Genomic DNA, 26,730 nt, shown 5'->3' with positions numbered 1-26,730 from the left:
ATACTGTTACTGCAGTTGTATTGGAACACTGATGTATTGTGGGTAGGGGACCCTGGCATTGACAGTCATTCGTCTGTCCTATGACCCCACTACTTGACATTTCCCTTGCATACTGCAGTGGGTTTTGCTGCCTTGTGGCCTACTGGATACTATGGGGCAGTCACTATTGGACAGAGTACCTGTTGTCCCACATAGCTGTTAGGTCTCTGCAAGTAGCCCAGTAGCCCACTCTATTCCCTTGCATACATGCAGCAGGTCCATGCATATGCTACCATAGTGTAGTACCCCGTACATTTGTTGTTAAGGAGAGTGACTTACCTTGTGAATGCAGCAGTTGACATACCTGTGTTGCAGGGCTGACTCTGTCTGATGCATGCAGTACACAGCCAATACATAGTGAGGTTCAGGTTGTAATGTGTTGTGTGGCTGGCATCCTTTTTATTATGTATGTGAGCTGGAGTAAGGTGTCAGTTCCTAGGACTATTGGTTGTCAGTGCATGAGCTATGTGTTGCCTCTTTGCCAAGGCCAGGGCATACTGGGCATGCTTATATCTGCCTTCAGGGACAACCTCAGGTGATTCCTACTCTGAATCCTCCTGTCGGTGTGGCTGTGGGGACCTTGGCAGTGGTGGGGGGGCTGTACGTCAATTTCCTGTGTTGATTCTACCCCAGTTGCTTCTGCAGGATCATATTACGCAGCATGGCACATACTGTGAACATCATTGCAGATGTGGCTGGAAAGTACTGCAGGGCTCGATCAGATATTTTGAGGCACATGAACTGTGACTTGAGCAGCCCAGACACATGATCCATGATGTTCCTAGTTTGTGTGTGTGTCTCATTATGGCATTCTTCAGTAAGTGTGTGTGTGCATTTCTGATAGGTGTCATCATCCACGGTTACAGTGTGTAACCAGCATCCCCCAGTAGATGACCATATGGGATGTCTCCCATGGCAAACATCTGGTGCAGCTGTGATGTGTGCCAGATACGAGAGTTGTGATAACTGCCAGGGCTGCCAGCACACACATTCATTATAATGCCCTAGGCATTGCACATGACATGGCAGTTGATGGAGTGATACCCCTTGTGGGTGACATAGACTCTACCCTCCTCACTGGGCAGTGCTTTGATGTGTACATGACTGCAGTCTATGGCACCTAGTACATCAGGGTAGTGTGCTACATGGTAGAAGAGATACATACTGCTGGCCCTTGTCTCAGGGGTACAGGGTAAATAAATGTGTTCACTGGCATGTGTTTGCATGGCAGCCAGGAAATGGTGGAATACCCTGGATGCAGAAGGCTGTGAGACCCCCATTATGTCCCCAGCTGGTCTTTGAAAGGTACCTGTAGCTAGTATTCTATGGGCTACACATACCTTTGTTTCCACTGGGATGGGTTCCCCTCTGTTGGCTCTGGGTCTAAGTTGAGGGCGGTAGAACTGTGAGTTCTTGTAGTATGTCTCTGTCCACCCTGTGGCACTCTGAAATCTCTAGCTCATGTAGCTCCTGGAAGGTTACTCTGGGCCTGAACACTCTTCTCCTTCTCAGTCTAGGCCTATTGTCAGTAGCAGCAGCAGCATTGACCTCAGCCTCTAGTACATACATATGTAGGAGAGCAGCAGCAGCCGCTAGCATTCTGTCAGTAAAAATTCCCAGGTCTGCTCTCCAATGGTGCAAAGTATGGGGAAGAAATCAGATTGTAGGGTGTGTGCATAATTTATAGTGGTCTGCTGCAGATGCAGCCTGTGTGATTGGCTAACTATGATGCATTCCACCTGCCAGATACATCATTGAGGGGTTTGAATGGCCCAGAGTAAGTGGAACAAGGGTTATCAGTAATTTATACATGATTGGCTTTCACAGACTATTTCCTTTTCTTTTTTTTTTAACTGCCTTCCCTGCTAAGCACTGTGGCGCAGTGTGCAAACCCACGCCAGATGGTATAAACAATGCTCAGCAGTCAATAGACACACCCTCATGGATGGACACACTCAGCACAGTGGCGCACCATGTAAACATGCTCAAGCCAGCTAAAACAATCGCCTGAAGTTAAACAAAGCTTAGCAGCATTGGGCACATCCCTGTACTTAGATGAGAAGCACACCATGCAAACAGGTGCCGCTGAGCTCAAATCCGCTTAAACATATAGTGACACACCCCCTTTTGATTTCAGCTAGCTCTTCTCTGGACACCAACATGATCCTGGGGCTACATTTATTTTATCTGCAGACACAGTAGCCCATTTTGCTACTCAGTAACCCCAGCTCAATTGCATACAGATCCGTGCACACAACCTGGATACCACAATATTCCAGGGCCTGCCTCCCAATATACACCTGAAATCTACCATTGTGGGTACTCCATGCAGTGCCCCATAACACATTATTCTCACATATTTCTTATTTTTCATTTTTAAACTTTTAAATATTTTTTTTTGCATAATGGCACGTTTTTGCACTGTAGCACACCACACAAACATAATATGAGCATTAAAAAAATTATATTACATTATTTTGCATTATTTTCTGGATACACAGGGCATTGTTTTGCACATATTTGTGTCTACTATGCAATTTTTGATCTTCTAAATGGGCTTTTATATCCCCTGTTCAATTTTTATTTTCTTGTACATGGAAATTTTCCGTGTACACTTCGGACACCAACAAGGGCTCTGCAGGATTGACTATCTGCTTGCTGGGTCACTCCAGCAGCCTTATTTGCATGCAATTCACCTGCTTATGAGGTGGTTTGCATGCCACATGCACATCCATGTCCATAGACTCATGCACGCTTCTCTGCTCTGTTTATTGGATTGCATGGCTGCTTACTTCTGTGTAAGCTCCATGCCACTATGCCTACACTGAAAATCACTCCGTGTAGATTTTATTGAATTACCCCCTTTGTGTATTTTTATTATAATTTAAAATGCTTACTTAATACATTATACTTGGTTTTGATGGGTTTCTTGCTTGCTTTATGTTTAACAAGGTCTTCATTGCACATTTCTTTCAACTAATTTTGCCAATGATTACATTCTGTGTATCATTAAATGTATACATACCTCTACTTAAAAAGAAGAAGACCTACAGGCATATAGAAAGGATAGCTACAGTGATATAAGCATATCAAAGATGCACACATCCACCTACGTATTCCCCAAAAACTCAACAATGGGAAGTAATTTGGGGAAAGTATAGACTGGAAAGAAATAAAATAATCAAAAGAGAATAGGACATTAAGAATAAAAAGGATGGAAAACAATTATAGCATATTTAATTAAAAAGCAGGAGACACAGAGGAATTAAATACCTGCTTGAATTGTTCATTCCATAAAATATCTCCTTCATTGATACTGATTTCTGGCTTTCCTTGGACTGTGTTGTCAAACCTACCAACTTGGATGTATCTGCTGGTCCCATCTGGGAAGAAAGAGAAGTTAAGGATATCATATATTGGCGGAGGGTCACCATTCTTGTCAAAATACATCTCTTCACCAGCACTGTTGTTGAAATGGACATTTCTGGCATAATGAAGCAACTAAAGAAAGGAAAAGATGAAGGGGAACCCCTATAAGTGTTTGTATGGCAGAAAGATTTCTGAGTACAATGTAAAGCTCAGGTTTAGGTAACTCCTTGAATCCAGTCACTGCACAGGGTGAACGTACAAACTTTAGATCAAAAGAGGAAAAATAACTAAGTGCTAAAACAATCAATAAAAACATATAAATACATAAAACAGGTAAGTAGATAATGTCATAAGAAAAACGATGAAAGCAAGCACCAAAAGCAGGCAGAACAAAACAAGACATAGGCTAATTCAAATAGGTTTTCAAACAGTGCTTAAAGCCACCCAATGACCCAACGCTAGGTACTTATGTCAGTCAACCACATACAATTGTATGGAACTGTGGTATTAAAAAGCACAATCTCAGTTCCTGAGAACTTGAATCTCAGTACTGAAACCATTAGTTATCCTTTAAAGGCAGAAAGCAGCAAATGGGCTGCCTATTTTTCATAGATCCTACCGATAGGCATGACACTTTAGTCTGCCTGTGTGAGCATGTTTGATTTTTATGTATTTGAAAGGTTAAAATGTTTAATGAGTGACACAAAATCATTTACCAAAACACACTGACCAATCATTATAGTAGCAATGTTCCTGTGCAATGGACAGTATACTGAAAGAGGAAAGAAATTTCCTTTTCCAGTGTACTACCCATAATGCAACCACATATTCAGTTCAAATTTGTCTGAATAGTGATAGTGTAATGAAAGGGCTTTTTGTAAGGTAAGCTGTACTTTAGGGTTAGAGGCAGGGGCAGGGTTATCACAAGTTACTAAATAAGGGAAGGGGGGCATTGTCCCCTGCCCACCTTAGGGATAGGGGCAGGATTTGAGTTAGCATGTATTACTAATGTGAGGCTTACCTTAAAAAGCCCTTTGTTACTATAACACAAGACAACTTGGACATTCACTCTCCCACATACACCCCTCAGTATATTATCATTAATTGCTGAAGAAACTGAACAAAACAAAAAATGTTATGCAGTTCAATTTGTGACCAAATACAGCAAAAACAAAAAACATTGAAACCTAATGATCACAAGTATGAGAAATACATTTACAGTTGTGATCACTCTCCAACCCCCCCCCATACAATGCAAATAAATCAAAGAAAAAAACACTTTGACCTAATGATCGCTAATATAAGCAATACATTTATATTTATCACCACTTCTGCTTAGTTACCCTAAAATAAAACAAAAAGAAAATAAACAAAAATACCTTTAAAAAGCTACTTTGACACCTGATGTGGGTGCCCTACCTCCACAACCTCAAAACTTATATGTATATATACTAACACTATGATCTCACAACTAAGGAAGAAAAAACACAAAGTATTATGTGGCAGCCAACCTTTAGCAACTCAGCTGCAATATAATTCCACCAACTGTACCTACACACACAAACCCACACAGCCCCTCACAAAAACAGACCACTAGTTTAGCTTTTTAAAAAAAATAAGCAACCACATTTTATACATATATATGTCTCCTCTTACAATCAGTCACTATCTTCCATCATAGAGCAGAGCCTGCATTAACTACATCTGACCTCGATACAAGTTTACTGAAAATTCTGTGATTGTGTAGTAGCCTGCAATCATTACATCTGACCTCTATACTGCAGGAGCTCTGCCACAAGGCCATTCACCTACATGTTTATTGAAAATTTTGTCATTGTATAATTTAAGCACATTTATTGTGAAGAACCTTGCTGTCTAATAACTTTAATCAGTTGAATGCACGCCTGATTTGTGACTGAAAGTCTCTGTGAAATAGTACATGTACTCGAAGGACCCCCTACAAAGTTGGCCAAGGTCCCTTTTTCTTTACCATGGGACTGCACTGGATATACCAGTTATTTAGCCTCAGGAAATGAGAGAAATTCTGCTTTACTTCATATCTCTTTGTTACTTGCTTTGTACTGTCTATAAACTGATTGCTCTCAGATATAATTTGAGGAACTGTCCGATCTTGTAGCCCAGGCAGGTATGACCCTAGCCCTGATTAGCATCCTGCCATCACCAAGAATGATACCACAGTACAAGGGCAAAATGATTGACTTCAGCTATTGGCTAAGCTTCTGTTGTCATTCTAAGGGGATCCAGTATCTGTCTGCCTGGGATGACATGATCGACAAACCACAATGCTTTGCCAGAGATGGCCTGCACCTGTCACCCTTTGGATTCCAGATACTGGCTAAGGCTCTTGCCACCCCTATAGTGCCTTTTTTAGGAAAGGTTCAAATGACAAATTCATCACTGGAACAAGTACATGCAAGCAAAATCAGAGGGTAATGCTACTCAATGCTAGAAGTCTAAACCTCAAAATGCACTCACTCAAGGCACTCCTTAAAACGGAGAACATCAACATCTGTGCAGTGACAGAGACCTGGTTCAAGGCTCCAGAGAGCACCCCTGAATTACCAGGCTACAATTCATACCACACCTTTTGGCCACCTAGCCTGGACCGAAACACTAAAAGCGGAGGCATGATCATATTCTTTAATGATATCCACACCTCCAGGCTAGTTGCTCAGCATAATGCATCTGAGATTATCCAAGTGCAACTAACTCTGGGAAAGACTGCAATCCAAATTGTAGCTTGCTACAGATCCCCCACCATACCCCAGGATTCCCACTCCTCATTTCTTGATACACTGGAAAATATTAGGGTACAATTTAACACCCTAATAATGGGAGAGTTCAACTATCCCACCATTAAATGGGAAAATGACTCATGTACCAACTCTTGTGCTCAACATTTTCTGGAATTCATAAATTCAGACACCTTAGATCAACTTATCCACACCCCCACCAAGGGCAGCAATATCCTAGATCTGGTCATTAACAACATGGGCAACCGGTGTTCCACACCACAGGTAAATTCCTCGTTGGTCAGATCCGACCACAAGCTAATCACCTTAGACATCCACATCCTGCCCCCACACCCCATTATGGAAACCACTGTAAAAAATGTCTCCAAAGCCAACTTCACACTTCTTAAGACAGAAGTGGCAAACTTTACAACACCCATGCTGATGGACAATAGAGGTACAACTGCTGAATCCTACACAAATGCACTTTATAAGCACTTACATGAGTGCATGGATCTTGCAATCCCTAACAGAACCAAGATGCTATCCTCCAAAAAACAGAAGACAATCTGGTGGTTCCCTACCATAAACAAACTCTACAACAGAAGAAAGAAACTGCTGCAAAAGAGTAAAATCCCATGATTAGAGGAACTCCCTGGTCAGCATCAGTAAGAAGCTGAGATCTCTCATAAAATCCTCCAAAGCTAGTTATGAAAACAAAATAACCACTGATTCTAAAGACAACCACAAAGCATTCTATAGCTATGTCAAGAATCTCAATGGCAACACTCAGATCTGCTCTGGGTTACAGCACAATGGCATTAAATATACAGAACAAATTGATATTGCCAGCATCCTGGCAGGTAGGTTCAGTGCTAACCTTACCCCCCCCTCATCCTCTTAAGGGCCCATCTCTATACTGAAAGAATGCAAAGTTCCTGTAATCACAACTGCACATGTAAAAAACACACTCTCCAAAGCCAAGAACACAGCATCCATGGGAGCTGACAACATCCCTGGCTGCGTCCTACACGAACTACAGAATGAACTGGCATGCCATGTAAATACCATGTTCAATCATAGCCTCACCTCAGGCTTTGTACCCACTGAATGGCGCACAGCGACGGTTATACCACTCCACAAAGGGAGAGCCACCACTGACCCTGGGAACTACCGCCCCATTAGCCTGATGAGCCTGTTCTGCAAGGCTATGGAATGTATCATCATGGAACTTATAAACAATGACATTGGTAATCTCCAAACTCTGGACACCACCCAGTTCAGGTTTGTAAAGGCAGATCATGTCTTCTAAACCTGATAGACTACTTTGAAATGGTCACCAAAGCCGTAGATGAGGGTAACATGGTTCACACAGCCTATCTAGATCTCGCCAAGGCTTTCAATACCATCCCCCACCCTGGAATTATAGATAACCTCACTAAACTAGGTATAATTCCCTATGCCGCAAGATGGTTTGCCAACTGGCTCACTGACAGAACCCACATTGTGAAAGTAGCAGACTCCAAATCCAACTTCAGACCAGTGACAAGTGGAGTACCACAGGGTTCAGTCATGGGTCCTCTCCTGTTTGGTATTTATTTCTCTGAAGTACAGGCTAACACAGAAAGTGTTTGGCTAATGAAGTTTGCAGATGACTGCAAACTAGGAGCCATAATCTAAACTCCTAACGATGTGGACATCCTAGAAAATGGGCTTCACTGAGACAGATGCCTGGTGTCAAAGCCATGGTCTCAAGTTCAATGTCAAAGAGTGCATTGTCACCCTTTTTGGTAAAATCTCGGTACCCATGAACTACCACATAGGCGGTGGTCTACTTAACACCGAAAGTGTGATAAAAGACCTTGGGACACAGGTGGACAGTAGTCTCTCCTTTGATAATCACATTGACACAGTAGTCAGGAAATCCTTCTATGTGGCACACCTCATCACAAAAGGTTTCTCATCCAGGAAAAAAGAGTTCATTGTTCCCCTCTATTCGTCACTCATTAGACCCATTATAGAGTACAATGCCCCTTTTGGTAAGTACCTCACAAGACATCTACAACAACTGGAAAGGTCGCAGAAATACCTCACAAAGAGGATTACTGGCCTCAAACAGATGCCATATGCAGACCGTCTCAAAAAAACTGCAGCTTTACTCCATCGGATATTGCCTACTCAGAGGCGATCTCTGCCTAACATACAAAGCTATGTCCAACCCAGAGCTGTTGGACATGCTTCCCTTAAAGAAATCTCAATCCCTCCAAGCTACACGCTCTAGGGATCTAAACCTTGTCACCACAATAAACAGCAGCAAGTAGACTGAATTCAAACAAAAAGTAGTTTAATAAAAACTACTCAAACAGCATTATGGCATCCTACCACAAACCGGTTTCGGCCACGGTTGTAAACCTAGCCTTCTTCAGTGTACAGCAAGGAGGCTTGTCAAAATTGCTGTATTTAAACAAGTAGAGCCATACTGATTGGTTAAAAAGTTTTTGAACATTTGCTGATAAATAATCAGCATAAATAATGAAAATTAATACATTCAAAATACATTAAGGACCAGAATACATTCAGTAATACAGAAGCTAACTGTATCTATATATATATTTTTATACATGTATATGTATTCTGTTGTATATATCTAGATATTGAAACACCAAATATACATAATCCAATATACAACAAAGATGTATCCTATATGCAAGTCTTTGTTTATAAACATTCATTTAACCCTGGATTGAATAATGCACCCAATTTGGTTATCCATTTCTTTTCTTTTAAATCAAGTTTATTATGCCAACCGCTCTTATTGGTTCTATCACCAATAATTTTATCAATAATGGTGAAATGAAATTGTGCAGTACCATGGGTAAGAGTATGTTTGTATAGTGCGTTGGTTATTTTCTTGCATCTGATGTCACTGAGATGCTCCGAGACACGTAGTTTGACTGGTCGTGACGTCTGCCCAACATAAAATGAGTGGCAGGTGCAACAAGCCAAATAGATGGCCCAATCCGTGTTACAATTGGCAAAAAATGTAATGTCAAAAACTGTGTTGGTATTCCTGCTAGTGAACTCCTTGATTTTCAACATGTGCTTACAATTGACACAGTGGCCACATGGAAAGGAACCTATAAGCTTGTCCCCCAAGATAGTGGTTTGATACACCTGCGGTAAAATGGATTCATAATGGTGTTTGTAATGATTGAAATGACCAGCCAAATTCTTGCCTTTTCGAAAAGAGAATAGGCATTTATCAGGAATAATGTTTTTAGTTCTAACATCGGCCTCCAGTATATTCCAGTTGTCCCTGATGATCTTAATGAAGTTGTTAGTGTTTCTACTAAATGTGGTGGTAAATCTTAATTTGTTAGACTTGATGGGCTTCTTTTGATATGTTAATAGATTAGGTCTATGTAGACCAGATGCATAATTCTGAGCCATAGTCACATATCCTGAATTATAGCCCCTCTCAATAAATCTATTATGCAAATCCTGAGCATGATTGACAAAAGTATTATTATCAGAACAATTACGCCTTATCCTGATAAATTGTGATTTAGGGATGTTCTTTGCGATGTGTTTTGGATGAAAGCTGGATGCGTGGAGAATCGTATTATACTGAGGGAATTTTCTATGAGTTTCAGTTGTTAAGGTGTTATCATTGTTTCTAGTTACCAAAACATCCAAAATGTAATTGATTTTGGTCATAAGTAATTGTAAATTGTATTCCCATTTATTATCATTCAGATATTCCATAAATTCCTGGAGATATGGAACATCCGATCTCCACACCATCCAGCAATCATCCAAGTATCTTCGCCAGATATCAATTTCTGGCAAAACAAATTATGAGTGTCATCATAGATCATAATTTGTTCAATATATGCCATAAACAGATCTGCATATATGGGGCAAAAGATGCCCCCATAGCTGTACCTCTGATCTGTAGGTAACATTCCTGGTTGTAGAAAAAAACATTTTTAGTCAAAACATGCTCAGTCAAATTTAACAAAAGAGTATTGAATCCAGGTTGGTATAATTTGGATTCATTGAGCCAAAATTCAATTGCATCAAGTCCTCCCCAATGTGGAATGTTAGTGTAAAGTGAACTTACGTCCAAGGTACAAAGCCACCAATCTGAATCTAACTGCATGTCATTTACAATACTCAAAAATTGAGTAGTGTCTTGTATTCGTGATCTAACATGTATCAACAGAGGCTTTAAATGCATGGTTAGAAATTCAGAAAGAGGTTCAGTAATCGACCCCATACCTGACACAATGGGCCTACCAGGTGGATGTAAAAGATCCTTATGTATTTTTGGTAGAAAATAAATATATTGTCTAGTGGGATCAGTAATAGTTAAATGATAGAGTGTTTTTTTATTGATAATACCATTGTCAACAGCAGAGTTCAGAAAATCATCAATATCCTTTTTAAAAACTGAGGTGGGGTCCAGTGGCATTTTTGTATAATACTTAACATCATTAAGTTGTTTATGTGCTTCAGTGTCATAGTCACTCCAATCTAACACTACCACTGCCCCTCCTTTGTCTGCATTGATAATTACCAAATCTTTATTACGTACAAGTTCCTCTAGACAAGATTTTTCACCATCAGTAATGTTATTGGACATAGGTATATCATAGTTATGCTTAAAATGTAACTCATTAAGTACACTTCGCAATAAGAGGTTAACAGTTGGATGCATAGGGGGATTGAACTTGGAGGTGTGATATTTGAAGGATTCCATTTGTAAGTATTCTGGATCATCTCGATCCTGGAAAAACAATTTTAGGTTGATGAGTCTGCAAAATGCAAATAAATCATTAGTGAATAAATCTTCTGGAACAAAAAAGCCAGGAATGAAAGATAGACCTTTATTTAATAAAGATATCTGTTCACCTGTTAGTGTAGTACTGGATATGTTACATACATTGTTTACTTTTTGGTCAATATCTCCAACAAATTCTGAAGACTGGTGACTTTTTCTATGCTTCCTGCCCCCCCTCCTCCTCCCTCTGTGTTCCCTAAAGGGGATACATAGTTTTTACGTTTGGGGGTGGGGGAATCAATGGTGGACTGTGTGTCAGTATCTGTGCCAGACGAGGTTTCAAAGTCAGTAGACTCAGTATTGTTACTATGCCCTTTTAATATGGAGCGTGGACTTTTCCTTTTAGATTTAGAAAATTGTTTGTTTGCATTATGTCCTTCTTGGAATCGAACATGCCTAATATTCTTGAACGGTTGTCCCTTACCATAATCTGAAAGGTCACGAGAAAACTTTTTGAGTTTTCTTTCTTTCAGAATAGTATCAAAACTTAACAGTTCAGTACTCAATTTTGTTAATAAAGTGGGAAAAAAAGTTTCATTTTGATAATGATTGCACTCCTCAATAGACTTAAGAACTAAAGTGGTTTCACTCTCAATGATTCTAGTGTAATAATCAGATAGAGATTTCACAAACTTCATTGAGCATTCCTGTTGGATAGAGGTCCATTCCGTAAGTAAATTCTCATCAGGGCTGGCCACCAAGGGCTGTATTTTCACTCTGAGACCCCTAGGGCAAATGCCCTTTACCAAATAGGCTTTTAGTAATTTGTGATGCCAAACACAAGATCTCAGTGCCTTCATGTTTTTATTTAGCGCAGCAAATTGTTGTTCACATTTTTGTTCAGGTTTTAAAGAGATCATATTCCCTGATACAGTGGTGTCATCACCAATGCCAAATGCTGCAATATCATCTTTATCCGATGATAGATCCAAAAGTAACTTTTTAAGATCCATAGTGTATCCAAAATTGTTATTAAATAGAACCACGGCCTGTATAGAAAGATCAAATGATCTAGCAATAATCAGACAATAATGGCAATGGACAATAATGCCAAAAGCTGGTCCGTTATAGCCACGTCTGGTACAGGACAATAATGGTACTTTGATAATGACTTGTGAAAACAACCAAAGATCTGTAGTTTGGCATACAAATGTATATTTTTATTAAAATTAGAAAAAGATAGTCCCAGTAGTGAAAAAAAGTAATAAGACCCAGAAGATAATTATGTGCGTTAGCTCAATGAAGTGGAAAATATATTTAGATGTAACTATTTGCCAAAATACACTGATGTCATTCAAATTGTGTAAAACAAGTCATGGGCAGATACTGACACAATAAGCCAAACTAGACTAAATAGTCAGCTTATATTATAATTGAATCAATCATAGGGACTCCAAAATAGTAATTTGTGTAGAGTCATGTGACTCAGTTCCTATCTGTAAAGATAATAAGCTTCATAAATCATCAATGTCTCTGATCTACTGTAAGGACAACAGTCATAAATCATCTATGTTATTTCAAAAGTTGTTAGTATTGACCCTTAGATAGCATTTAGAATTGGTCGGAACAAATATTTTTCAAAAGTAAAAAATCAATGAAATAATATTGCACAGCATATACATAAGCCCCCACAGCAAAGAGCATAAAAAATATATGCAACAAAATGCTAACTAGAGATCATAAATATAAACAATACTTATGTTTATACATCAATAATTATCCAAATTACTGAAATAAATCACAGTATAGAAAAAGAGACATAATTATTGTTGTTAACAAATAGGAATGAACCACAGTATAGAGTCCATCAAAATAAGTCCAAATGGAAGCTAGAAAAAAGATCCACCTGTATTATTGAAAAATAATAAAGATGCAGTCCCTTTTAAACATTTTCTGATGATAACTATCAAGTGACAGAACAACAGAATACATATACATGTATAAAAATATATATATAGATACAGTTAGCTTCTGTATTACTGAATGTATTCTGGTCCTTAATGTATTTTGAATGTATTAATTTTCATTATTTATGCTGATTATTTATCAGCAAATGTTCAAAAACTTTTTAACCAATCAGTATGGCTCTACTTGTTTAAATACAGCAATTTTGACAAGCCTCCTTGCTGTACACTGAAGAAGGCTAGGTTTACAACCGTGGCCGAAACCGGTTTGTGGTAGGATGCCATAATGCTGTTTGAGTAGTTTTTATTAAACTACTTTTTGTTTGAATTCAGTCTACTTGCTGCTGGCTTATTTTTTCTTTTTGGTTTATTCACGGAGAGCCGGGCAGCTCCTTACGCGCAGGGGGACATTTTTGTACGTTACCACAATAAACAGAACATGCTGAAAGGATAGATTCCTGTCCGGGGGACTTCCCCTACTCTGGAACAAACTACCTATCGATATCAAACAAAGCTCCTCATTAGCACTTTTCAAGAAAAATCTTGATGATTAAATGGGAGATAGGAAATTCACCCCAGGGATCACTTCTGTGACTCTGCTTGACATGGGCACAGGAAAATAATTTTCTTGGGTGGCAAAATCCAGGGTACCATTTGGCTAGGCTTATATATGCCCTAGGGCCAATACCCTAGTACCTACCTATGAACCTATGAACCTATGATCTGAGAGTGCCCCCAAATCTCACCCACCACACCCTCTTTTACTCTAACATACTTCCTACTACACATTTCACTTGTGACTCTTATTCAAAAACCCTTCCCACAATGACCTTACTACATCTATATAAAAGCTTCTGTTTCTTGTTTCCTGTTTCCCTAGCTCCATTTAATTTTTATCTCAATTCCCAACTATCTTTCTCCCTCTCATACTGCTTTGTAGTATTTCAATTCATAATCACAACCCTCCCTAATAGTACCTATCTATTCCACATTGCATATTTTACTTTTTCAAATAAACCCTCATTTCTTTTATTTTTATTAGATCATTATACTCTAGCCTTTCATACCCATCTGTACCTTACTTACCAGAGAAGATACCAGGACAAGCTAACTCTCCTTTTTTACAGAAAATGCTTCTCTTCCTACCTATCGTCTACAAGCTTTCAGAATCCACCATCACTGAATCTCCTATTGCCCTGCAACTTCTTGTTTCTTTCTTCATTGCTCCTTCCACACTACCTGGCATCTATAAAATATAGATTCCTGTACTTAATTAAGCTACTCTTCAACTTATCGTATATTCTTCTCCTCCTACTGTGCCATTTTTCATCCTTCCATGACTCAACAATATGTCTCAACATCTCTCCAACTCTGTCCCAACCATCTCTCCTTACTTCCTCTTTACAGTCTCTACACATTGCACCAAGCCTACTTAATATTGCCCCTCACATTTATTCCAAATATAGACTGATTCATTGCACTTCAACTCAAACCAAAACAAAATTAAGTGCAAGAATCCTCTCCAAAAAACAAGTACACATATTTCTGCAATATACCAAAACCTGTGTCTAGGAGGAGCTATATCACAATAAGCACAAAGATAATTCTCTTCCACACTCTTCTCTAACCCAACACTGCCAGTCCCCAGCCCTGGTGATCTAATATTTGCTGCAATAAATGTTAGAAGCATAACAAATAAAACTACTGAACTACATGGCTGCATTACCCAACATAAGCCTAATGTTCTCCCTGCAACTGAAACTTGGCTTAAACCCAACATAATTTACTCTGAAGTTATACCTCCTGCCTATAACATCAGCCATAATGACTGTATAAAGAGCAAAGGTGGTGGAATTGCTTTAATATTTCCCAACACCTACCACATTTTCCTTTATAGCAAATCAGTACCAAAACTCAGTTCAATGGAGATTCTCATTGTTTTCTTCAAAATAAACAATTATAAAGAAACATTTATTACTTTCCTTTACTTCCATCCTATTGATAATACAGCTATACTGGAAGATATCCTACACTGGGTATCCATAACATTTCCACAAGAAAAACTACACTGACCTAATCGGAGGAAGTCAGAGGAAGGGCTCTAAGCTAAGTAATCTGTGATATATAACATTAAATACCCTGTTTTCTGCCTATTTCTGAGTTATTTACAGTACTTTTATTTTATTCACTGTGTGTGAGGTATTAAGTAGAATTTTCTACAATTGTTAAGCATCTGGTTGGGTTTGTTTGTTCTAATTTCCTGCTAGGAGTGTACCATATAACTTGTTTGCATTTAAAAGCATTCTCTAGAGTCTCCTTGATCCTTTATCTGTTTAAACATTTCTGCAGTTGTTTCTACCTAAGTAGTGCTGGTAGTGTAGCATTGTCCATATTCAGGCTTGTGTTTTGGGCCTATTTGTTTGTTAATAGAGGCTGTGTGCCAGAGCACATGTCCCAGGCCATCATAGCTTAGCCAAAGCCAGTATAGCATTTCAGTGAGAGTGAATTGTCTGTGGTCATTGGCTGACTGAGGTTGCCTGGACTATGCCTTGGAGTAAGCACCTCTTTGGTTCTTTTAAGCTTTTTTTAAAGTTATTTCAGGTTTCAACTTTGTTACTTAAGAAGTTAACTTGTGACTGTTTCTGCCATTTCACACTGAACTAATTGGAGGAAGTCGGAGGAAGGGCTCTGAGCTAAGTAATCTGTGATATATAACATTAAGTATCCTGTTTTTGTTATTTCTGAGTTATTTATAGCACTTTTATTTTACTCACTGTGTGTGAGGTAATAAGTAGAACTTTCTACAATTGTTAAGGATCTGGTTGGGTTTGTTTGTTCTGATTTCCTGCTAAGAGTGTATCATATAACTTGTTTGCATTTAATAGCATTTACTAGAGTCTCCTTGATTCTTTATCTGTTTAAACATTTCTGCAGTTTTATCTACCTAAGTAGTGTTGGTAGTGTAGCATTGTCCATATTCAGGCATGTGTTTTGGGCCTAGTTGTTTGTTAGTAGAGGCTGTGTGTCTGAGCACATGTCCCAGGCTATCCATAGCTTAGCCAAAGCCAGTATAGCATTTCAGTGAGAGTGAATTGTTCATGGTCATTGGCTGACTGGGGTTGCCTGGACTATGCCTTGGAGTAAGCACCTCATTGGTTCTTTCAAGCATTTTTTAAAGTTGTTTCAGGTTTCAACTTTGTTACTTAAGAAGTTAACTTGTGACTGTTTCTGCCATTTCACACTAAACTAATTGGAGGAAGTCAGAGTAAGGGCTCTGAGCTAAGTAATCTGTGATATATAACATTACATATCCTTTTTTTTGCTTATTTCTGAGTTATTTATAGCACTTTTATTTTACTCAATGTGTGTGAAGTATTAAGTAGAGTTTTCTACAATGGTTAAGCATCTGGTTGGGTTTGTTTGTTCTGATTTCCTGCTAGGAGTGTATCATATAAGCTGTTTGCATTTAAAATCATTCTTTAGAGTCTCCTTGATTCTTTATCTGTTTAAACATTTCTGCAGTTTTTTCTACCTAAGTAGGTTCATAGGTTCATACTAGGCTATCTGCCCAAGGGCATTTATAAGCCTAGCCCATAGTTATTTGGCTTTCGCCACCCCTTTAGTTTGAATAAAACTATGCCTATTATTTTGCTGTGCCTCTGTCAAGCAGTGACACTGAAGTAATCCCTGGGGTATATCTGCGATCCCCCATCCATTGGTCAAGATTCCTCTTGAACAAGGCCAGCGAGGTGCTCTGCCTCACATGTACCGGGATTTTGTTCCACAGCATAGGGAGTCTCTGGGTGATGAATCTGTCCCTCCAGCATGTTCTATTAATAACCGTGTCAAGGTTTAAGTCTCCCGCCCTTGTGGTTCTGAGGGATCTAGATTTTTGAGGTGAAGCATATTCATCAAATCAGGGTTTGACATGGCCTTATATGTCAGGCACAGGTCACCTCTGAGCAAGCGGTATGAGACTGAATAGAGCTGGAGTTCTTTCAGTCGGGCAGCATAAGACATATTTTTGAGACCCTTTATCCTTTTGGTGAGGAACTTTTGGGGCCTTTCCAGCTGCTGCAGGTGTCTGGTCAGATACATTCCGAATGGGGCATTGTACTCAATCATAGGTCTAATGAGTGATGAGTACAGGGGCGATGACCTCCCTTGATCTAGATGTGAATCCCTTCATGATCAGGTGGGCAATGTAGAAGGTTTTCCTAACTACTTTAGCAACATGAGTGTCAAATGAAAGGCTACTGTCAACCTGGGTCCCCAGATCCCTGATGACTTCTTCTGTGCTCAGTGGATTGCCACCTATATGGTAGCTAGGGGTAACCTTGTTTTTCCCGAAGGGTATGACTATGCATTTCTTGGCATTTAACTTTAGGCCATGGCTCTGGCACCAGTTATCCGTTTCTGTGAGGCCCTTCTGAAGGATATCTGTGTCAGATGTGTTTCGACTATGGCGCCCAGTTTGCAGTCATCTGCAAACTTTGTCAGCCATAACCCTCCTGTGTTTGCTTGTACTTCAGAAAAGTAGATGCCGAACAAGAGTGGACCCAGGACTGAGCCCTGTGGGACACCACTTGTGACAGGCTTTGAGTCTGACATGGCTCCAGCAACTCTGACCCTGTGGGTTCTGTCACTTAGCCAGTTTGCAACCCATCTTGTGATGTATGGGTTTACATTCAAGCTGATGAGTTTTTTGATGATACCTGAGTGGGGTATTGTGTCGAAGGCCTTTGCCAGGTCAAGGTAGGCTGTATGGACTGCCTTTCCCTCATCAATGGCCTTGGTGACTGTCTTGAAAAAGTCAACCAAGTTTAAAAGGCATGATCTGCCTTTGACAAAGCCAAACTGGGTTGGATCCAAAGTCTGCAAGTTCCCTATGTCTTTATTTATGAGTTCCATTATGATCCTCTCCATGGCTTTGCAGATAAGGCTTGTCAAGCTAATGGGACGGTAATTTCCAGGGTCGGTGGAGGCACCGCCCTTGTGAAGTGGGACCACAGTCGCTGTGTGCCACTCCTTGGGTACGTATCCTGAGGTGAGGCTAAGATTAAACAGATGTCCTAACTGCGGGTTTAATTCCTCATTGAGTTCATGGAGCACACAGCCGGGGACACCATCCGGTCCCATGGATGCTGTGTTTTTTGCTTTGGAGAGAGCAGTTCTCACCTGGGCGTTGGAGATGTTTGGGGGGCTACAATCCTCTGGTATAGATATCTCTCCTTTTGGGGGGGGGGGGGGGAGAAGTTTGCACTGAACCTGTCAGCCAGTATGTTGGCAATGTGTGTAGGTTCAGTAATCTTCACATCATTTTGAATTAATTCTGAGCATATCTGGGAGTTTCCTCCTAGGTTTCTAACATAGCTAAAGAAGGCCTTATGATTGTCTTTTGAATCCTTGGCGATTTTTCTCTCAAAATTTGCCTTGGATGATTTTATGAGAGCTCTTAGTTTTTACTTATAATGATCAAAGGTGTCTTACCTTTCAAGGATTTTGCTCTATCTTGTAGTAGCTTCCTCCTTTTGTTGTAGAGCTTGTTTATGGCTGGGGTCCACCAGACTGGATGCTTGCCTTTGGTACAAAGAGTCTTAGTTTTGTTTGGGATTGCCTGATCCATGCAGTCCTGTAGGTGCTGGTAGAAGGCATTTGTAAGTGATTCAGCGGTTTGAGTAATGTTTACCACTGGCTCAGGGGCCTTAAAGGAGACCACACTAGTTTTTAAAAGTGTGAAGTCGGCTTTTGAGAAGTTTTTCACTGTGGTCTTGTTTGTTTCAGGTGGGGGCGGGATGAGGACCTCCAGCGAGATTAGTTTATGATCTGATCTCACCAGTGAGGGGTAGTGTTGGTAGTGTAGCATTGTCCATATTCAGGCTTGTGATTTGGGCCTAGTTGTTTGTTAGTAGAGGCTGTGTGTCTGAGCACATGTCCCAGGCCATCATAGCTTAGCCAAAGCCAGTATAGCATTTCAGTGAGAGGGAATTGTTTGTGATCATTGGCTGACTGGGGTTGCCTGGACTATGCCTTGGAGTAAGCACCTCATTGGTTCTTTTAAGCTGTTTTTAAAGTTGCTTCAGGTTTCAACTTTGTTACTTAACAAGTTAACTTGTGACTTTTTCTGCCATTTCACAGTGAGCTAATCAGAGAAAGTCGGAGGAAGCACTCTGAGCTAAGTAATCTGTGATATTTAACATTAAGTATCCTGTTTTTGCTTATTTCTGAGTTATTTATAGCACTTTTATTTTACTGACTGTATGAGGTATTAAGTAGAATTTTCTACAATTGTTAAGCATCTGGTTGGGTTTGTTTGTTCTGACTTCCTGCTTGGAGTGTATCATATAACTTGTTTGCATTTAAAAGCATTGTCTAGAATCCCCTTGATCCTTTATCTGTTTAAACATTTCTGCAGTTTTTTCTACCTAAGTAGTGTTGGTAGTGTAGCATTATCCATATTCAGGCTTGTGTTTTGGGCCTAGTTGTTTGTTAGGATATGCTGTGTGTCTGAGCACATGTCCCAGGTCCTAATAGCTTAGCCAAAGCCAGTATAGCATTTCAGTGAGAGTGAGTTGTTTGTGGTCATTGGCTGACTGGGGTAGCCTGGACTACGCCTTGGAGTAAGCACCTCATTTGTTCTTTCAAGCTTTTTTTAAAGTTGTTTCAGGTTTCAATTTTGTTACTTAAGAAGTTAACTTGTGACTGTTTCTGCCATTTCACACTGAACTAATTGGAGGAAGTCGGAGGAAGGGCTCTGAGATAAGTAATCTGTGATATATAACATTAAGTATCCTGTTTTTTGTTATTTCTGAGTTATTTATAGCACTTTTATTTTACTCACTGTGTGTGAGGTAATAAGTAGAACTTTCTACAGTTGTTAAGGATCTGGTTGGGTTTGTTTGTTCTGATTTCCTGCTAAGAGTGTATCATATAACTTGTTTGCATTTAATAGCATTTTCTAGAGTCTCCTTGATTCTTTATCTGTTTAAACATTTCTGCAGTTTTATCTATCTTAGTAGTCTTGGTAGTGTAGCATTGTCCATATTCAGGCTTGTGTTTTGGGCCTAGTTATTTGTTAGTAGAGGCTGTGTGTCTGAGCACATGTCCCAGGCTATCCATAGCTTAGCCAAAGCCAGTATAGCATTTCAGTGAGAGTGAATTGTTCGTGGTCATTGGCTGACTGGGGTTGCCTGGACTATGCCTTGGAGTAAGCACCTCATTGGTTCTTTCAAGCATTTTTTAAAGTTGTTTCAGGTTTCAACTTTGTTACTTAAGAAGTTAACTTGTGACTGTTTCTGCCATTTCACACTAAACTAATCGGAGGAAGTCGGAGTAAGGGCTCTGAGCTAAGTAATCTGTGATATATAACATTACATATCCTTTTTTTTGCTTATTTCTGAGTTATTTATAGCACTTTTATTTTACTCAATGTGTGTGAAGTATTAAGTAGAATTTTCTACAATGGTTAAGCATCTGGTTGGGTTTGTTTGTTCTGATTTCCTGCTAGGAGTGTATCATATAAGCTGTTTGCATTTAAAAGCATTCTTTAGAGTCTCCTTGATTCTTTATCTGTTTAAACATTTCTGCAGTTTTTTCTACCTAAGTAGTGTTGGTAGTGTAGCATTGTCCATATTCAGGCTTGTGATTTGGGCCTAGTTGTTTGTTAGTAGAGGCTGTGTGTCTGAGCACATGTCCCAGGCCATCATAGCTTAGCCAAAGCCAGTATAGCATTTCAGTGAGAGGGAATTGTTTGTGATCATTGGCTGACTGGGGTTGCCTGGACTATGCCTTGGAGTAAGCACCTCATTGGTTCTTTTAAGCTGTTTTTAAAGTTGCTTCAGGTTTCAACTTTGTTACTTAACAAGTTAACTTGTGACTTTTTCTGCCATTTCACAGTGAGCTAATCAGAGGAAGTCGGAGGAAGCACTCTGAGCTAAGTAATCTGTGATATTTAACATTAAGTATCCTGTTTTTGCTTATTTCTGAGTTATTTATAGCACTTTTATTTTACTGACTGTGTGAGGTATTAAGTAGAATTTTCTACAGTTGTTAAGCATCTGGTTGGGTTTGTTTGTTCTGACTTCCTGCTTGGAGTGTATCATATAACTTGTTTGCATTTAAAAGCATTGTCTAGAATCCCCTTGATCCTTTATTTGTTTAAACATTTCTGCAGATTTTTCTACCTAAGTAGTGTTGGTAGTGTAGCATTATCCATATTCAGGCTTGTGTTTTGGGCCTAGTTGTTTGTTAGGATATGCTGTGTGTCTGAGCACATGTCCCAGGTCCTAATAGCTTAGCCAAAGCCAGTATAGCATTTCAGTGAGAGTGAGTTGTTTGTGGTCATTGGCTGACTGGGGTAGCCTGGACTACGCCTTGGAGTAAGCACCACATTTGTTCTTTCAAGCTTTTTTTAAAGTTGTTTCAGGTTTCAACTTTGTTACTTAAGAAGTTAACTTGTGACTGTTTCTGCTATTCAACACTGAGCTAATCAGAGGAAGTCAGAGGAAGGGCTCTGAGCTAAGTAATCTGTGATATATAACATACTTTTGCTTATTTCTGAATTATTTATAGCACTTTTATTTTACTCGCTGTAAGTAGAATTGTTTTATAATTGTTAAGCATCTGGTTGGGTTTGTTTGTTCTGATTTTCTGCTAGGAGTGTATCATATAACTTGTTTGCATTTAAAAGCATTCTCTATAGCCTCCTTGATCCTTTATCTGTATAAACATTTGTGCAGTTTTTTCTACTTAAGTAGTGTTGGTAGTGTAGCATTGTCCATATTCAGGCTTGTGTTTTGAGCCTAGTTGCTTGTTAGTAGAGGCTGTGTGTCTGAGCACATGTTCCAGACCATCATATCTTATCCAAAGCCAGTATAGCATTTCAGTGAGAGTGAATTGTTTGTGGTCATTGGCTGACTGGGGTTGCCTGGACTACACCTTGGAGTAAGCACCTCATTGCTTCTTTCAAGCTTTTTTTAAAGTTGTTTCAGGTTTCAACTTTGTTACTTAGGAAGTTAACTTGTGACTGTTTCTGCCATTTCAAACTGAGCTAATCGGAGGAAGTCAGAGGAAGGGCTCTGAGCTAAGTAATCTGTGATATATAACATTAAGTATCCTGTTTTTTGCATAGTTCTGAGTTATTTATAGCACTTTTATTTTACTGACTGTGTGTGAGTTATTAAGTAGAAGTTTCTACAATTGTTAAGCATCTGGTTGGGTTTGTTTGTTGTTATTTCCTGCTAGGAGTGTATCATATAACCTGTTTGCATTTAAAAGCATTCTCTAGAGTCTCCTTAATCCTTTGTTTAAACATTTCTGCAGTTTTTTCTACCTAAGTAGTGTTGGTAGTGTAGCATTGTCCATATTCAGGCTTGTGTTTTGGGCATAGTTGTTTGTTAGTAGAGGCTCTGTGTCTGAGCATATGTCCCAGGCCATAATAGCTTAACTAAAGCCAGTATAGCATTTCAGTGAGAGTGAATTGTTTGTGGTCATTGGCTGACTGGGATTGTCTGGACTATGCCTTGGAGTAAGCACCTCATTGGTTCTTTCAAGCTTTTTTTTAAATTGTTTCGGGATTCAACTTTGTTACTTAAGAAGTTAACTTGCGACTGTTTCTGCCACTTCACACTTAGCTAATCAGAGGAAGTAGGAGGAGGGCTCTGAGCTAAGTAATCTGTGATATATAACATTACGTATCCTGCTTTTTGCTTATTTCTGAGTTATTTATAGCACTTTTATTTTATTAACTGTGTGTGAGGTATTAAGTAGAATTTTCTACAATTGTTAAGCATCTGGTTGGGTTTGTTTGTTCTGATTTTTGATTCTCACCCTCCCTCCTTCTCTCTTGGTATCCTGTGTTTTATACTTGGTGGCTTTGCAGTTGCCCGCCCTTACTGTAAATTTGATCTGGGACACTCCCCCCAGTCTAGTGTCATTACCTCATTCTACCTGTTCCAGGGAGAACATTTAAGAAGGCCAACCCAGTTAGCCTCTGCTCCTCCTTTCCCCTTTCCCCTTTACAAAAATAATATATATATATATATATATATATATATATATATATATTTTTTTTTTTTCCTAAGCTTGTTTCCTGCCTTTCCTATAAGTTTTCTAGTCCAGATACAGATTTGCTGTATCCAGGATGGTTTGTAAGCTTCTGAACATCCAATAATTTCTATGTTGGAGGGAAGTCTTCTAGCTTAATTTTGTTTCTTAGAACTAGCCGGTTTTCTAGTTTCAGTACTCAAATCTGTTTTTTTTTTTAGCTCAGCACTTGTTCAGAACTAATTGTAAGCACTAAATAAGCTACAAATTACTAGAGCACTCAACTTTCCTCACTTGTCTAGAGGAAAACAGATTTTAGTACTTAATAAATAAGCACCTATCCAGGCATGTCTAATGGTCAGCTCCCGGTGTTTTCTCCTGTCTACCTGATGAATCTGGGCATCTTCTGGCAATGCAGCAATTGCCTCATGTACACAGACAACCTTCTCCTCCTACCACCCAACACTACAACCTGTGAGAGATGCATTTATATAACCAAACTGGAAGCAAAGCTCTCTTCACCCAAGACTGAACTAGACAGTCAAGAGGAGAAGTTAAACACTTGCACCACACCACACTCATCACACAGTCTCTCAAAACCTACACCACCAAAACACACACATAGAAACACAAAACACACACCTATATTCACTGAGGCTCTTAAAAAAAATATCTATCCAGGCAACGGGGACGTCCAAAGCAGAAATGTAAGCTGACTGGGGTTGCCTGGACTACACCTTTGAGTAAGCACCTCATTGGTTCTTTCAAGTTTTTTTTAAAGTTGTTTCAGGTTTCAACTTTGTTACTTAACACAACCCAAATGACACATAGCCCACAAACTCAGTGTGCCACTCAACCACAGCCCATAAGGCATAACAACGTACCCAACACTCTAGTTATAGGTGACTCTATAGTCAGACACACTGATGTTCCACTCACCAGGCTAAACACGGAGAAAGTTACTGTCAGCTGCCTGTCAGGTCCCAGGATCCACCACATAGTGCATGCACTCACGTCACTCCACAGCAAGTACAAATATGACTCTGTCATTGCCCATGTTGGTGCAAATGACCTGAGATGGACCTCCCTGGACTACATGAAAAGAGACATGGAGGAGCTTTCTGATCTTGTAGCCTAGGCAGGTATGACCCTAGCCCTGGGTAGCATCCTGCCATCACCCAGAATGATACCACAGTACAAGGACAAAATGATTGACTTCAACAATTGGCTAAGCTAATTGTTTCATTCTAATGGGATTCAGTATCTGTCTGCCTGGGATGACATGATTGACAAACCACAATGCTTTGCCAGAGATGGCCTGCACCTGTCGCCCTTGCGATTCTGGATACTTGCTAAGGCTCTTGCCACCCCATATAGTGCCTTTTTTAGGCAAGATTCAAATGACAAATTCATCACCGTAACAGGTACAAGCAAGCAAAATCTGAAGGTAATGCTACTTAATGCTAGAAGTCTAAACCTCAAAATGCACTCACTCAAGGCACTCCTTAAAATGGAGAACATCGACATCTTTGCAGTGACAGAGACCTGGTTCAAGGATCCAGAGAGCACCCCTGCATTACCAGGCTATAATTCATACCACACCTTTTGGCAACCTAACCTGTACTGAAGCACTAAAGGTGGAGGCATGTCCATATTCATTAAGGATATCCACACCTCCAGGCTAGTTGCTCAGCATAATGCATCTGAGATTATCCAAGTGCAACTAACTCTGGGCAAGACCACAATGCAAATTGTAGCTTGCTACAGTTCCCCCACCATGCCCCAGGATTCCCACTGCTCATTTCTTGACACACTGGAAAATATTAAGGTACAACCTAACACCCTAATAATGGGTGATTTCAACTACCCCACCATTAACTGGCAAAACTACTCGCGTACCAACTCTTGTGCTCAACATTTTCTGGAATTCATAAATTCCAATGCCTTGGATCAACTTATCCACACCAGAGGCAGCAATATCCGACACCTGGTCATTACCAATATGGGCAACCTGTGTTCCACACCAGAGGTCAATTCCTCGTTGGTCAGATCCAACCACAAGCAAATCACCCTAGACATCCACATCCCACCCCCACCCCCCATTAGGGAAACCACCATAAAAATTTTTCCAAAGCCAACTTTATGCTTCTTAAGACAGAAGTGGCAAACTTCACGACACCCATGCTGAAGGACAATAGAGATACAACTGCTGAATCCTATACAATTGCACTTTATAAGCACTTACATGAGTGCATGGATCATGCAATCCCTAACAGAACCAATATGCCATCCTCCAAAAAAAGGAAGCCAATCTGGTGGTACCCTGCTATAAACAAACTCTACAACAGAAGAAAAAAACTGTTGCAAAAAAAAGTAAAATCCCATGATTGGAGGAAATCTGTGGTCAGCCTCAGTAAGAAGCTGAGATCCCTCATAAAATCCTCCAAAGCTAGTTGTGAAAACAAAATCACCACTGATTCTAAAGACAACCACAAAGCATTCTATAGCTATGTCAAGAATCTCAATGGCAGCACTCAGATCTGCTCTGAGTTACAGCACAATGGCACTAAATATACAGAACCAACTGATTTTGTCAACATCCTGGCAGATAGGTTCAGTGCTAACTTTACCCCTCTCTCATCCCCTAAAGGGCCCATCTGTATATCGGAAGAATGCAAAGTACTTGTAATCACGGATGCACAGGTAAACAACACACTCTCCAAAGCCAAGAACACAGCATCCATGGGACCTGACAACATCCCAGGCTGCGTTCTATATGAACTACAGAATGAACTGGCATGCCACCTAAGTACCATGTTCAATCATAGCCTCACCTCAGGCTTTGTGCCCAATGAATGGCACATAGCAATGGTTGTCTCACTCCACAAAGGGTGAGCCACCATGGACCCCGGGAACTACCACCCCATTAGCCTGACAAGTCTGGTCTGCAAGGCTATGGAGCGTATCATCGTGGAACTTATAAACAATGACATTGGTAATCTCTAAACTCTGGACCCTACCCAGTTCAGGTTTGTAAAAGGCAGATCATGTCTCCTAAACCTGATAGACTTCTTTGAAGTGGTCACCAAAGCTGTAGATGAGGGTAAGGTGGTTCACACAGTCTATCTAGATCTCACCAAGGCTTTCGACACCATCCCCCACTCTGGAATTATAGACAAACTCACTAAACTAGGTATAAATCCCTATGTCACAAGATGGGTTGCCAATTGGCTCACTGACAGAGCCCACACTGTGAAAGTAGCAGACTCTAAATCCAACTTCAGACCAGTGACAAGTGGAGTACCACAGGGTTCAGTCCTAGGTCCTCTCCTGTTTGGTATCTACTTCTCTGAAGTACAGGCTACCACAGAAGGTCTTTGGCTAACAAAGTTCACAGATGACTGCAAACTAGGAGCCATAATCAAAACTCCTAATGATGTGAATGTACTACAAAAGGGACTCACTGAGATAGATGCCTGGTGTCAAAGCCATGGCCTCAAGCTCAATGCCAAAAAGTGCATTGTCATCCCTTTTGGTAAAAACTCTGTACCCATGAACTACCACATAGGCGGTGGTCTACTTAACATGAAAATGTGATAAAGAGACCTTGGGACACAGGTGGACATTAGTCTCTCCTTTGATAATCACATCGCCACGGTAGTCAGGAAATCCTTCTATGTGGCACACCTTATCACAAATGGTTTCTCATCCAGGAAAAAAGAGGCCATTGTTCCCCTCTACTCATCACTAATTAGATGCATTATAGAGTACAATGCCC

At 40.0% G+C, this 26,730-nt stretch overlaps 1 protein-coding gene across 1 annotated transcript in view; it reads right to left on the bottom strand.

Annotated features, from left to right (window-relative positions):
* The window catches only part of LOC122805991 (extracellular calcium-sensing receptor-like), a 362,606-nt gene that overhangs the window by 161,177 nt on the left and 174,699 nt on the right, over positions 1–26,730 (bottom strand). The window contains exons 4-7 of the mRNA XM_044076232.1: positions 11,116–11,993; positions 10,566–10,978; positions 4,430–4,524; positions 3,313–3,540 (exon numbers count right to left, since the gene is read on the bottom strand). Of these exons, the coding sequence (XP_043932167.1) occupies positions 3,313–3,540; positions 4,430–4,524; positions 10,566–10,978; positions 11,116–11,993 (1,614 nt within the window). The remainder of the gene's footprint in view (positions 1–3,312; positions 3,541–4,429; positions 4,525–10,565; positions 10,979–11,115; positions 11,994–26,730) is intronic.

Source organism: Protopterus annectens, chromosome 7.part0 (assembly GCF_019279795.1).
Source record: "Protopterus annectens isolate FY-2018-M chromosome 7.part0, PAN1.0, whole genome shotgun sequence".
NCBI lineage: Eukaryota > Metazoa > Chordata > Ceratodontiformes > Protopteridae > Protopterus > Protopterus annectens.
The sequence above is the reverse complement of the archived record's forward strand: the minus strand, read 5'-3'. Positions and strand labels throughout refer to the sequence as shown.